This window comes from Aureococcus anophagefferens, assembly GCF_000186865.1.
Source record: "Aureococcus anophagefferens unplaced genomic scaffold AURANscaffold_9, whole genome shotgun sequence".
NCBI classification, from domain to species: domain Eukaryota; class Pelagophyceae; order Pelagomonadales; family Pelagomonadaceae; genus Aureococcus; species Aureococcus anophagefferens.
This window is the reverse complement of record NW_008705569.1, coordinates 331,284-344,356: the sequence shown is the minus strand read 5'-3', so window position 1 is coordinate 344,356 and position 13,073 is coordinate 331,284. Positions and strand designations below refer to the sequence as shown.

Sequence of the window (13,073 nt, the reverse complement as noted above, 5' to 3'; positions counted from 1 at the left end):
GGCGCCGCGCTCGCGGCGACGAGGTCCTCGGGCACGAAGCCGTAGGTCGTGACCCAGTCCATGGGGCACGCGGACTGGAACGAGTAGTTGTGGAAGAGCTCGCCGCCGCGGTAGCCGTCCTGGAAGTACTCGACGGAGCCGTCGTCGTAGCGCAGCGTGACGAAGCGCCGCGAGTGCCGGGGCGCGCCGTGGTTGATGATGTCCCAGAAGGGCACGAGCGAGTAGCCCAGGCGGCCGCCCAATTCGACGGCGCGGTTGAGCACCGTGAAGAGCGCCCAGAGCGCGACGCGGCGGCACCGGTCGACGTCGAGCGACGCGTTCCCGCGGCGGAACGCGCCCGCGACCATGGACGCGAACTCGAGGTTGTCGCCGGCCACGGCCGCGAGGCGCCGCGACGCGTAGGACGACGCGTGGTACGCGGCCTTGGCGCGGCGCGCGGCGACGACGTAGGCCGCCTCGCCGCCGAGGGCGCCGCGCGCGACGGCGTAGGCCGGGCTCGTCGGCTCGCCGAGCGTGTCCGTGTAGGGCGCCCAGCGCCCGCCGCGGAGCACCTCGTGCGCGAGGAACGCGCCGAGCACGTTGAGCCGGTTGTCCGCGGAGAAGCCCGCGTCGAAGTCGGCCGCGTTGCAGTCGACGTTCGTGATGCCGAGCGCCAGTTGAAACGAGTCCGACGCCACGAGGTCCGCGCAGGACATGAGGACCGACGGCGGCAGGAAGAAGAGCAGGTCGGCGCAGCCGTCCTCGCAGGCCGGCGCCGCGAGGCCGCGGCCGTGGCCGGGGAAGTGGCGCGAGGCGATGCGCGACACGTCGGCACCCTGCGCCGTGGCCCAGGCCCAGAGCCGCCGCTGCGCCGCGTCGTCGTCGGCGCCGGCCGCCGCGACGAGAAGCGCGAGGATGCGCATTGCGGTCTTTGCTCCGCGCTGGATCTTTAGCGCAGCGTCCATCGTCCAGCGGGCTGCTACGTCGGCTTCGCTCGCTAAAAACGCGGAGCTGAGCTCAGCCGAGTGGCAGCTCTCCTGCAGCCTCGTTGACGAGTGGCAGCTCTCCGCCGCGTGGGACAGCCTCGCGTTGAATGCGCCCGCTGCGGTCACTGCTCCTCCTCCTCTGCTGCGGCTCCGCGATGGCGATCCAGCGCGCGCGCGCCGGCCTCGACGAGCTCCTCGCCGCGAAGCGCGCGCTGCCGTTCCAAGTATTAACGGGCGGCGACGCGGCCTTCCTCGAGCGGCACGACGCCTTCGTCTTCGACTGCGACGGCGTGCTCTACAGCGGGTTGGAACTCCTCGACGGCGCCGCGGCGGCCGTCGCCGCGCTCCGAAGCGCCGGCAAACGCTGCCTCTTCGTGACGAACAACAGCGGGAAGTCGCGGCGGACGATGGCCGCGAAGCTCGGCGCTCTGGGCCTGGCGGCGACGCCGGAGGAGTGCGTGCCCGCGAGCTTCGCGACGGCCGCGGCGCTCGCGGCGCGCGGCGTCACGCGCGCCTTCGTCGTCGGCGCCGACGGGCTGTCGGAGGAGCTGGAGCTCGCGGGCGTCGAGGTGTTGAAGGCCGGAGCGACGACGGAGCCCTTCTCCGAGGCGGCCTTCGAACGCGTCGTGCTGGAGGGCGAGGCGGTCGGCGCCGTGGTCGTCGGCATGGACGCGACGTGCGATCTACGAACGTTGGCCCTCGCGTCGCTGCATTTGCAGCGCGACGAGCGCTGCCTCTTCGCGTCGACGAACCCGGACGCCTTCGACGTCGTCGGCGGCCGCCGCATGCCGGGCAACGGCGCGCTCGTGGCGGCGCTCGCGACGGCGTCCGGCCGCGGCGCCCCGGATTTGACCTGCGGCAAGCCCGCGGCGGCGCTCGCGGAGTCGCTCGTGTCCACCTTCGGCCTCGACCCGGCCCGGACCGTCGTCGTCGGCGACCGCGTCGACACGGACATGGCGCTGGCGGGCCGCATGGGCTGCGCGGGCCTGCTGGTCCTCACGGGCTGCGCGACGGCGGCGGACGCCGCGGCGCTGGCGCCGGGCTGCGCGACGACCTTTGTCGCGTCGCACCTCGGCGCCTTGGCGGGGCCCGGGGCTTTGGTGGGCGAGCCGTGGACGGCCGCGCCGGACACCGTCGACGGCGTCCTCGACGCGCTCCACGCCGCGGCCGCGCGGGCCGACGCGGACGCGTACTTGGCCCTCGTGTCTTCCGATTTCGTGTTCCTCGGCACGGACGCGACGGAGCGCTGGGACCGCGCGGCCTTCGAGGCCTACGCGCGCGGCCGCTTCGAGAAGGGCAACGGCTGGGCCTACGAGGTCCTGTCGCGGCGCTCGACGGCGCGCGGCGACGTCGTCTTCTTCGACGAAGATTTGGCGAACGCGAACCTGGGCGCCTGCCGGTCGACGGGCGTCCTGGTGCGGGACGGCGGCCGCCTGAAGGTGGCCCAGTACTCCCTCTCCGTGCCGATCCCCAACGACCTGTGCTTGGACGTCGTCCGCCAGATTCGGGCGCGCGACTAAAGGTAGAGTTTTACGACGCCCCTGAAGGGGCCGTCGCAGCCGGACGGACACCGCTTGAAGTCCGTGGCGCAGACGTCGCAGTACATCGCGTGGCCGCAGGGCAGGCACGCGACCCGGTGCCGGCCGTCGGGGTTGGCCTTGGACTTGAAGTCCTCGTAGCAGATCGCGCACTCGAACTCGCTGAGGCGCTGCCGCGTCTCGCTGTCCGCGGCGCGCTTCTCGAGCGCCGCGAGCCGCTTCGCGCGCGCGTCGGCCTCGGACTCCATCCGCTTCACCGCCTTGCTCTTCGGCCGCTCGCCCTCCGGCGGCGCCGCGGCCTCGCGCTTTTGTGCGGCGGGCGCCGCGGTCGGCGCGCGACCGTTACCCAGCGTCTGCCTGGTCGGCGCGCTGCTGCTCGAGGCGCGGCCGTTGCCCAGGGTCTGCGCGCCGCCACTCAAGGCGCCGCCGCTGGAGATGCGCACGCCCGCGGGCTTGCGGCCTCCCTTCTTGGGGAGCTCCCGTCCCGGCGGCGCCGTCATGCGCACGCCGCCCTTCTTGCCGATGCGTTTCGTGCGGTCGTCTGCCATTAGGGCTTGTCGGAGCACGACTCGACGCCCATGCTCTCCCACTTCTGGCCGATGGTGCACCGCTCTCCCACGGCAATCAAGCGCGATGGCGCCCTCGAAACGCGCCGCCAAGGGCGACTCGGAGGAAGAGGAGGAGTCGTCGTCCGACGAGGAGGAGGTGGGCGTCGAGGAGGCGGGCGTGGAGCTCCACGAGCAGCTCGAGGAGGAGGGCCTCGAGGACATCGACTTCGACTTCGACGACCCGCAGGAGCGCCACTTCCACGCGATCCGCGGCCTGCTGCGCCAGTCGCCGGCGACGGCCCTGGCGAGCGACGTCGAGCTGTCCGCGCTCGCGGACCTGCTCGCGTCGGACCCAAAGTCCGTGGGCACCGTCGTCGGCTCCGGCGGCGGCGACGAGCTCGTGGGCTTCGTCGCGGGAGTGCAGCTCGGCGAGTACGAGCCCAAGGCCAACGCGGGCGTCGACGCCCTCGTCCGCGCCGCGACGAAAACGTCCGCCGGCGGCCGCCTGCTCGTGGCGGCCCACGCGTTCTTCGTGAACACGCCGCCGAAGGTCGTCGCCGCCGCCTTCGATCTCTTCGCCAAGGACCTCGCGGCGCTGAGCTACGACCGCGTCCTCGTCGCCGTCAAGACGTCGGCGCCCGCCGGTGCGCCCGGCGCGCCGGCGAAGAAGAAGAAGAAGCAGCAGGCGAAGGAGTGCGACCGCTTCGAGGACGACGCGTTCGCGAAGCGCGCGGCATCGGCCGTCGACGTCGGGCCCCAGGCGACGCTCCTCGTGCTCGCGCCGGACGCCTACGCCGCCGCCGTCGCGGAGATCGCCGCGCTCGCCGCCCAATAAGAAAGGTTAACATATCCCGCCGGCGCCGTTTAACACATCCCGCCGGCGGGATATGTTAAGTTAGTTCGCGTATGTACAAAAAAGCCCCCCTATGTTCACTCGGCGGCGAGCCTGACGAGGCCGAAGTTGCCGCCCGTGCCCGGGCGGCCGAGCGTGCCGCTGTCGACGTAGACCGCGAAGCCGCCGTCGCGCGCGGTCACGACGAACTCGCCCGCGTCGTTGATGCACTCCGCCGACGCGTCCGTGAGGTTCGCCGCCCACAGCGTTTTGCCGTCGGCGTCCGTCTCGTAGAGGTAGGCGTCCCAGGCGGCCTCGTGGCAGTCCATCCACTTCGGCGGCGCCTCGGGCCCGTTCCCGCAGGTGACGACGAAGCCGCCCGCGGGCGCGTTGTCGACGCCGTAGCACTCGACGTTGTAGTCCCGGGTCTCGCGGTCCTTTTGCCGCGCGTCGAAGACCTGGGCGCCGTCGCCGCCGCGGGCCTTCAGGAGCCGGCCGACGGGGTTGTAGAAGTCGTCGTTCGCGGACGGCACGGCCAAGCCCGCGATGACGACGTCGCCCGCGGGCGAGAGGACGAGCGCGTAGGGGTGCGACGCGTGGAGGCCCGCCTCGTAGATGCGCGCCCACTTCAGCGCGCCCGTCGCGTCGTCGACGGCCATCGCGGAAAAGTGGAAGCCGTAGTTCTCGTCGAAGGGGCCCGTGGACGACGCCGCGGACACGACGACGCTCCCGTCCGAGGCCCCGTGGCCGTGGAAGACGCGCATGCCCTGCATGGGCTGGAACTTGTCCGAGACGTTGAGCGCCACGTGGAAGAGCGTCTCCGGGTCCGCGCCGACGGCGCGGTCGCCGAACTTGAGCTTCGCGGCGAACGCGAGGCCGCCGTAGAGCAGGAACATGGGGTCCTCGTCGTACGTTTTGCCGTCCCAGCCGCTGTCGCCGCCCTGGAAGCCCGTCGCGAAGACGGTCATGGGATCGTCGATGGCCGGCGTCGCGCACATGAAGCCGTCGCGCGCGCCGTCGAGGCGGCCCTCGTTCTCGAAGACGGTCTCGGATATCGTCGAGCCGTCGGTCTCGTCGAGGCGCCAGAGCGCGCGGCTCTCGACGTAGGGGAAGCCCCGCTTCTTGGCCGCCTCCTCGACAACAGATTTGACGCCGGCGACCAGCACCGTGCCGTCGGAGAGCTGCGTGCCGTACTTGCCGTAGTTAAAGCCTGCGGCGGGCGGCGCGGTGGCGCGCCGCGGGACGGAAGCGGCGGCGCACCTCGGTCGCCGAGCACGCGCGTCCAGCGCTCGGTGCCGTCGCGCTCCGTCGCGACGACGAAGACGGCGCGGTCGTAGGCCGCGCTGCCGTCCCAGCACACCGAGTCGCCGACCATCAGCCAGCCGCCGTCCGCGAGCTCGACGCCCGCGTGCGGGTGCGCCTCGCAGTTGCTGTTGTTGTAGCCGGCCGTGAACGCGACCTTGGGCACGGCCGCATTGCCGCCGGCCGCCGCAGCGGCGGCGAGGCAGCCCACGGCTCTCAGGAATACGATCATCTTGGAACAAAACCAAACGAGCCAATCAGAATCGAAGGCTAATCGGGCACAGGTTACCGCGCGACGTACTCCACGGCGTCGTCGACCATGGCCTTGCCCGAGGCCTCGGCGTTCGTCGCGTTGCCGATGAGCGTGAGCGGGTAGCCCTGGGCCGCGCAGTGGGGCCACTCGAAGGTGTCGTAGACGTAGGGCGTGGGCGAGTTGCCGTCCGTCGGGTCGAACGCGGCCCAGAGCATCGCGTTCGTGTAGGGCCCCGCGGCGCCGTCGGCGAACAAGTCGTCGCCCCAGACGAGCGTGTCGTTGAGGTTGTGGCCCCAGCAGTAGCCCACGTCCTCGAAGGACACGGACCGCGCCATGTCGTCCGTCCACGTCTCGTCGGAGAAGCCGTTGATGCGGCGCCAGTGGTAGAGCCGGTCGACGGTCGGGTGCGTCGGGTAGAAGCTGATGTCCAGCGGCGACGCCGACTCCAGCGAGTCGCCGATGGACGGCGCGAGGTCGTCGCCGACGTTGCAGAGCGCCGATAGGATCGCCTCCGAGACGTCGGCGCCGCGGCGGTTCGTGAGGTAGAGGTCGTCCGCGAAGATGGGCGACACGGACAGCAGGATGCCCGCGGCGCGGTCCTCGTCGAGCCAGGTCTGCAGATTCGTGCAGGCGCACTTGCAGTCGTTGACGGGCGCGTCCGCCGAGCAGCCCGTCGGGCAGTCGAGCTGCCCCGCGCGCCACAGGTTCTTCTGCGTCGCGAAGGCCTCGAGGGCGATGTTCTCCGCGGGGATGGCGCGCATGCCCAGGCCCAGTAATTTCGCTTGCAGGTCGGCGCCCGTGACGCCGCCGATCATCGCGTGGACGGTGCCGTGCGCGTTGTACTGGACGTCGACGCCGAAATCGGACCACGCCGTCGTCTGCATGACGGAGTAGTGGTCGGCGCAGGACGGCACGTCGCTCAGGGAGAACCCGAAGGTCGTGTTCGCGCGCGTGAGGTAGGGCACCTTGTTCACGTTCCAGGGCGCGCGGATCAGGCCGTACGCGTTCGCCGTGTCCGAGGGCGACGCCCTCGCGACGGCCGTGTAGGCCCAGCGCCCCGCGTTCACGACGTGGCCCTCGGGCTGGGCGTCGCCGAACCAGTCGTCCCGGAACACGGGCGACCGGCGCCAGGCGGCCATGTCGCCCGCGAGTGCGACGTCGTGGGCCTCGATCGTGTAGTCCCAGTAGGGCACCGACACCTTGGGATCGACGCTCTGGAGCGCGCGCTCGAAGCGCAGCGTGAAGGCCGCGTGCTGGGGCAGGAACCCTAAACCGTCGTGGAAGTGGTCGCAGGTCCGGTCGCCGCTGAGCTCGTTGTGCGTCGCGATGAAGTAGGCCGCGGATTTGTACGCGCGGCCGTACGCCCGGGCGCCCTCGGCGTCCGGCGTCGCGTAGAGCACGCCCGCCGCGGTGAAGAACGCCTCGCGGTCGTCGTCGCTGAGGCTCCGGATCTCCCGGCGCACGTACCGACAAACGACGCGCGACGCGTAGGCCCGCGTCCGCGTCTCGAGCCAGACCGCGTGCTCGCCGACGGCGTCGAAGGTCCGCGCCGTCTCCTCGCCGACGGCGTGCGCGCCGTCGACCATCCAGGTCACGGCCTCGCCGTTGTGGTTCACCGCGTAGAGCGTCGTCTCGCGGAAGGGCTCGACGAGCACCTCGCCGTCGAGCCAGGGGTAGCCGACGCCCGCGGTCGTGGCGTAGGAACCCCGCGCGCCGAAGCGGAGCGGCGCCGCCGCCTCGAGGCGCAGGGCGCCGCCCGCCGACGACGCCGGCCGCCGCAGGAGGCAGGCCAGGCCCAAAGCGCCGACGACGGCGCCGGCGAGGGGCTGCCACGGCCGGGCTGCGCCCATCTCGTCGAGCACACTCGATTTTGGGAGATACGAAGGCGATGGTGCACAACACGATGCAGTTTTTTCTCGGACTCGCAAGTTGACGAGAGGAGGAGCGCTCTCGATCTCCGCTCATCTTTTAGACTGGGATGGGCGGCGGCGGCGCCGGCGCCGGCGGCGGGTTCGAGACGTGGTAGGGCTTCGAGGACGGCGCGAGCGCGTGGACGTGCGCGTTTCGCCCGCCGACGACGCCCGCGCGGTAGCACGCGGCGCAGCGGCAGTAGTCCGCGGGGCAGACGGCGCACTCGTAGCGCGTCGCGTCGTCGGGGATGGGCGCCTGGCACTCGTCGCAGAACCACTCGAGCACCGTCTCGTACGCGCCGTCGCCGTCGCCGCCGCCGTCGTCCGGCGGCGCGGGCGACGGCCAGGCCTCGCCCCAGAGCCGCTTCTTCGCGTTCGCGTTGCGGTGCGCCGTCGTCGGGATGTTGAACAGCGGCGTCACGGCCTTGCGCGACACCGTGGTCAGCTGCGCGAACTGGAACCCCGACGACGGGGGCGCGGGGGCCGGCGCGGCGCCGGCGCCGTCGAGGTGCTGCACTAAATTCTCTTTCCATCGCACGCGCTTGCAGGTGCGCCCGCCGCCGCCGCTCGCCGCCGTGCGTAGCGCTGACTTCGGCTTCGCCGGCGCCATTTGGGCCGGCGGCGGCTGCCGCTTCGGAGAGCGCCTCGGCAAGCTCTTGCCACACCGCATCACCGCCTCCACCGCCGTCACCGTCGCCTCCGGCAGCCGCGCCGCCCCACGCAGCGCGATGGAGGAGGAGGCGCTGAATCACGAGTGCATCAGCCCGCGGAAGGCCCCGGCGCCGGCCCCCGAGGTCGTCGGCGGCGACCTCACGCGGTCCGAGATCGAGGCGCTCTACGCCGCGACGACGTCCGCCGCCGGCGCCCTCGCGCCGGCCGTCGACGCGGCCCTGGTTGCCGCCTTCGGGGCGCGCGTCGCCCTGCTGCCGCACCAGCGGTCCGCGCTCGCCTGGATGCTCGCCCGCGAGCGCGACGCGTCCGGCGGCGTGCTCGCCGACGAGCCGGGCCTGGGCAAGACGCTGACGTGCCTCGCGCTCGTCGCGACGGACTGGGCCGCCAAGGGCCGCAAGCGCGCGCGCGCGCGGCCGACCCTGGTCGTCGCGCCGACGGCGGGCGTGCGGGCGCAGTGGGCCGCCGAGGCGAACCGGTTCTACGGTTCGGCGGTTGTCGTGGATTGCTACGACGGCGCGCCGAGCGACCCCGCGGAGGCGTCGGCCGTCGCCGACCGCCTCGCGCGGGCCCAGCTCGTCGTCTGCGACCTGACGGCCCTGCGCAAGGAGCGCCACTTCCGGTCCGCGGAGCGGGCCGGGCGCGGCCGGAGCCGCGGCGGCGAGTTGCGCGCGCCGCTCTTCCACGTCGACTGGCGGCGCGTCGTCGTCGACGAGGTCCAGGACGTCGAGGGCCGTTCCGCGGGCGCCGACGTCGCGCGCGAGCTGCCCGCGGAGCGGCGCTGGGGCGTGTCGGGCACGCCCGTGGGCAAGGGGGGGCTCGACGCGCTCTTCGGGCTTTTTTCCTTCCTCGGCGCGGAGCCGTACCGCGACGCCGACTGGTGGGCCGCCCACGTGCGGAGGCCGCTCAAGGGCGGCACGCGGACCGAGCGCGACGCGGCGCTCGCGACGGCGGGGGCGGCGATGGCGGAGCTGGTCTGGCGGTCGCGGAAGGCGGTCGCGTCCGCGCCGCTCCTGCCCGCGTCGTCGGCGTTCCGGCTGAAGCAGCAGCACTTCCTCCCCGCGGCCGTCGTCGAGCCCGGCGCCGCCGAGGTCGCGGCGACGCGGCCGGGCGTCGCGGACCTCCTCGCGGGCGCCGTCGCCGCCGCGGCCGACGCGGGCTACGAAAAGTGCGAGTCGGAGCTGAGCTCCAAGGACGCGCGCGCGCTCCTCTCCGGCGCGGCGTCGAAGAAGAAGCGCCGCAAGGGCGCCCAGTCCTTCCAGGGCCTCTGCCGCGCGGCGACGGCCGTGGCTCTGTGCGAGACCGCGGGCGCGCGCGGCGACGACGCGCCGCCGGCGTCGGACGAGGTCTCGGACTGGATCCGCTGCGACGCGTGCGACAAGTGGCGCAAGGTGCCGCCGGGGATGCTCGGCGAGGCCGAGGCGGCGGCGACGTGGACCTGCGCGGCGGGGTCGCGATCCTGGCGCCGGCCCTACTGCTGCGACGACCGGGAGGAGCCGCAGGCCGCGGCGCCGGCGATGACCGCCGCGGAGGCGGCCCTCGCCGCGCGCGGCTCGTTGGCCGTCGTGCTCCACCGCGTCGCCGCGCGGGGCGTCGCGGACGCGCAGGCCGCGTCCGCGGCGCTCGGCCACCTCGCGCTCGCGGCCGCGCTGCGGTTCCAGCGCGGCGGCGTCCACACCGTGTTCACGACCGCGGGTTCGTACGCGGGCGACGAGGCCGGCGGCTCGCCCTTCGCGTCCGAGGCCGTCGCGTTCCTCCTGGACGCGCAGTCCATCTGTCGGGACGGCGCGTCGGCCGACGAAGTGCTGGCGAACTCGCGGCGCGGCGGAAGCCACGCGGCGGCCGTCGCGGGCCGGAAACTGTCCGGCGTGCCGCCGTCGGTGCTGACGGTGGTCCTCGAGAGATTAGAAGTCGAGCAGCGCCAGCGGGTGCGGCGGCTACGAAGCGACCCGAACGACGACCTGGCGGGCGGCGGCGGCGGTTTGGACAAGAAACTCCACTTTGCGACGATGCGCGCGCTCGTCTACGGCCGGTCGCGGCGCCGCGTCGCGACGGCCATGGCGCGGCACCGGCGCCTGGGCGCGGCGAGCCCGGCGCGGCGCTGCCCGAACCAGGCCTGGCCCCAGATCTGGGCCTTTGTCGACGGGGGCGCGGGCGACTACGTCGCGGAGATGCTCGAAAGAGTAGCAACGGCCGCGCGGAAGCAGGCCTTCCGCGCGACGGCCGGCGCCGACGCGCGGAATTTGGAGGCGCGCCGGGACAACGTGGATCACGGCGCTTTCGAAGCTCGGGCGCTGGACCTGGGCGTCGACGGCGTCTTCGGACATCCCGATGCGGACGCGCCGCGGTGCCTCCGGGGTTTGGTCGTCGCGTGCCTCCACTGGGCGCCGCCGGCGGGCGGGCCGAGCTCGCGCGAGTACGAGGAGGCCTACGTCGAGTGGTGCGCCGACGGCGCGGGCCACCTCGGGGCCCTCGGGCGCATGGAGACGGCGACGGCCGCGATGGCCGCGCCGGGCCCGTTCTGGGCGTCGCGCCGCGCGGGGGACCTGGACCCGAAGGACCTCGCGCCGGCGGCGGTCTTCGCGCGGCGCGTGCGCGTCGCCAAGGCCGTGCGCGCCGTCGTCGAGAGTCTGGGGGACCACCGGCAGATGCGCGACAGCGGCGCGCACGAGGAGGCGCTCCGGGCGGACGCGACGCGGTGGTGCCGCGACCGGGGGCGGCCGGAGCCCGGCGCGGCGCTGGCCGCGGCGGACGCCGCGCGGTCCCTGGCGGCGCGCGTCGCCGCCATGCTGCCGACGGCGTCGGAGAAGCGCGTCGCGGCGTTGGAGGGCGCGCGCGCCGTCGCCGTCGCGGCGCGCGACGGCCGCCTCGACGCCGTCGACGCGGCCGCGGCGCTGGTGCCCGCGCGCGTCGCCGCGGCGCGCAGCGACCTGTCGCCGTCGACGCCGCCGGCGGCCCTCGAGGACCACGCGCGCTGCGGCATGTGCCGCCAGGGCGCGTGGCGCCACTTCGCGAACGCGCGGCGCGCGAATCTCGCGTGGCCGCGGACGCCGTGTCTGCTGTGCGCGGCGCGCAAGGCGACGAAGCTGTTCCGGGCCTACCTTGTGTCTATGGCTTTTGCGGACGCGGACAGCGCGCTCGTGCGTCTGGTCAAGGCCGCCGCGGACGACGGCGCGCCCCGGGGCCGCGGGCCGCCGCCGTCGTCGCTTGCGGCGGCCGCCGTCGCCGCGCTCGAGGCGTTCCGTCTCGACGCCAACGCCGCGGCGTCCGTGAGCCTCGGCGGCGACGGCGTCGCGGCCGCGGCGGCGAATCTGCGGCGCCAGACCTTCGACGAGCGGTTCCGCGTCGCCGACGAGGAGTCGCTCTGCGACCCGTCCGCGGGCGCGGCGTTCTTCGGCGTCCCCGGCGCGCGGTCGGCGACGCGGGCGGCGCTGCTCGACGCGACGGCGGGCGCCCGCGCGCGGCCGTCGCGACGGGCGGGCGAGGAGGACCCCGTGGCCTTCCGCCGGCTCCGGCGGATTCTGCGGGTCCGCGCGACCGCGGGCGGCGCGCTGCCGGCGCGCTTCGCGGCCGCGGCGGCGCTGGGCGACGGCGCCATCTTCGGCGCGCGCGTGGCCCACGCGGAGGCGACGCGCGCCGCGACGCTCGCGTCCGCGATTTTGGCCGCGCGCGGCGACGGGCCCGCTTCCGAGGCCGCGGCGTGCGCGCGCTGCGGCGCGGCGGCGGCCGCGCGGCGCGCGCGCGCGAGCCCCGCGGTCTTCGGCTGCGGCCACGCGCTCTGCGGCGCGTGCGTCGCGACGGACCGGGCGCTGCCCGACGCGGCGCGGCCGCGGGTCTGCCCCGCGTGCCGCGAGGACCACGCGCTTCCGCTCTGCCGCCAGCCTCTGGCGGACGCGCGCCACGACCGGTCCCGCGTCGACTTCGGCGCAAAGCTCGACGAGCTCGCCGACGACGTCGAGGCCCACGTGACGCGCAAGGGGCTCAAGTGCCTCGTCTTCTCCTCCTGGACCGACGCGCTGGACTTGGTCGCCGTGGCTTTGAAGCAGCGCGGCGTCGCGTCCCTCGCGCTCAAGGGGGGCAAGCAGGCGCCGAAGATCCTCGAGGCGTTCAAGGCGGACCCGCACGTGTCGGCGCTGCTCATGAACATCTCGACGAACAACGCGGGGCTGAACCTGTCGGAGGCGACGCACGTCTTCCTCCTCGACACGAACCTGGACCACGCGCGCGAGACCCAGGCGCTCGCGCGCGTCCAGCGCCTCGACTCCAAGTCGGAGACGACGGTGCACCGCTACGTCACGGGGGGGAGCATCGAGGACGCCATCTGGCAGCTGCGCCTGTCCAAGGCGACGGCCGCGGGCGAGCTCAGGACGCGCGTCACCAAGGCCGACGTCTACGACCTCTTCAAGTCCCAGCTCGCCGCGGCGCGGGGGGCGGAGTAGGTGGGTCGGCTTTCTTCCCTGGGGCGTGGTCCTGGCGAACGTCGGGCTTCGACTAGCAGTCTTAGCCTACAACCTTCCCTGGCGCGCCGCGGCGGCCTCCCACTCCAAATGCGAGAGAGCAACATCGTCCGGCTCCGGCGGGCGGCGGGCGCAGTGGGGCTTGTGTCGAGGCCACGCTTCGCGCTGGCACGCGCGCGAGCAATAAAAAACCCGCTCGCAACCGGCACAGAGCTGGTGCTTTTGCGTCGGGCCCATCGCTTCCTCGGGTTTTCCACAGTTTGCACAGAGAGGTCGCCACACTCCAGGGCCTATCTGCCATTTCCACTGCTTACCAGCTTTTTGACGCGCAAGAAGTGGCTGATAATTGCCGCAAGCGGAACCCATCCAATTTTGAGCTAGAGACGCCCGATGTGATTCTTCGGAGTTTGGCTTGTAGAACAGGTCGATGGATGTCCAGGGTATCGTCGGGTCTCTCTTGATAAAGGTTACTTCCATACACGACGGATCGAGTTCATTCATCCTCGCACAGAAGGGGCAGCAGACTATCGGGGCGTCGGGCGTCTCCAGAAAGCGTCTGTTCACATCGTCGAAGTAGCCTCGCAGGACCTTGGCCTCAT

The 13,073-nt window shown here is 73.2% G+C and overlaps 3 protein-coding genes across 3 annotated transcripts; 2 read left to right on the top strand and 1 right to left on the bottom strand.

The window, feature by feature from the left end:
• Positions 1-1,120: 1,120 nt before the first annotated feature.
• On the top strand, positions 1,121-1,969 carry PHO3 (hypothetical protein; the record flags this gene model as incomplete). The annotated part of the gene is made up of 1 exon (XM_009038879.1): positions 1,121-1,969. A coding segment is annotated over one exon (849 nt), but the record flags the coding sequence as incomplete, so codon positions are not given.
• Positions 1,970-3,981: 2,012 nt separating this feature from the next.
• On the bottom strand, positions 3,982-7,288 carry AURANDRAFT_64134 (hypothetical protein; the record flags this gene model as incomplete). Its single annotated transcript, XM_009038652.1, has 3 exons — positions 3,982-5,093; positions 5,144-5,400; positions 5,475-7,288. 3 exons carry the CDS (start codon positions 7,286-7,288, stop codon positions 3,982-3,984), a joined length of 3,183 nt encoding a protein of 1,060 aa, XP_009036900.1.
• Positions 7,289-8,076: 788 nt separating this feature from the next.
• On the top strand, positions 8,077-12,456 carry AURANDRAFT_64133 (hypothetical protein; the record flags this gene model as incomplete). The annotated part of the gene is made up of 1 exon (XM_009038880.1): positions 8,077-12,456. The coding sequence occupies one exon, from the start codon at positions 8,077-8,079 to the stop codon at positions 12,454-12,456; it is 4,380 nt and encodes a 1,459-aa protein (XP_009037128.1).
• Positions 12,457-13,073: the final 617 nt, after the last annotated feature.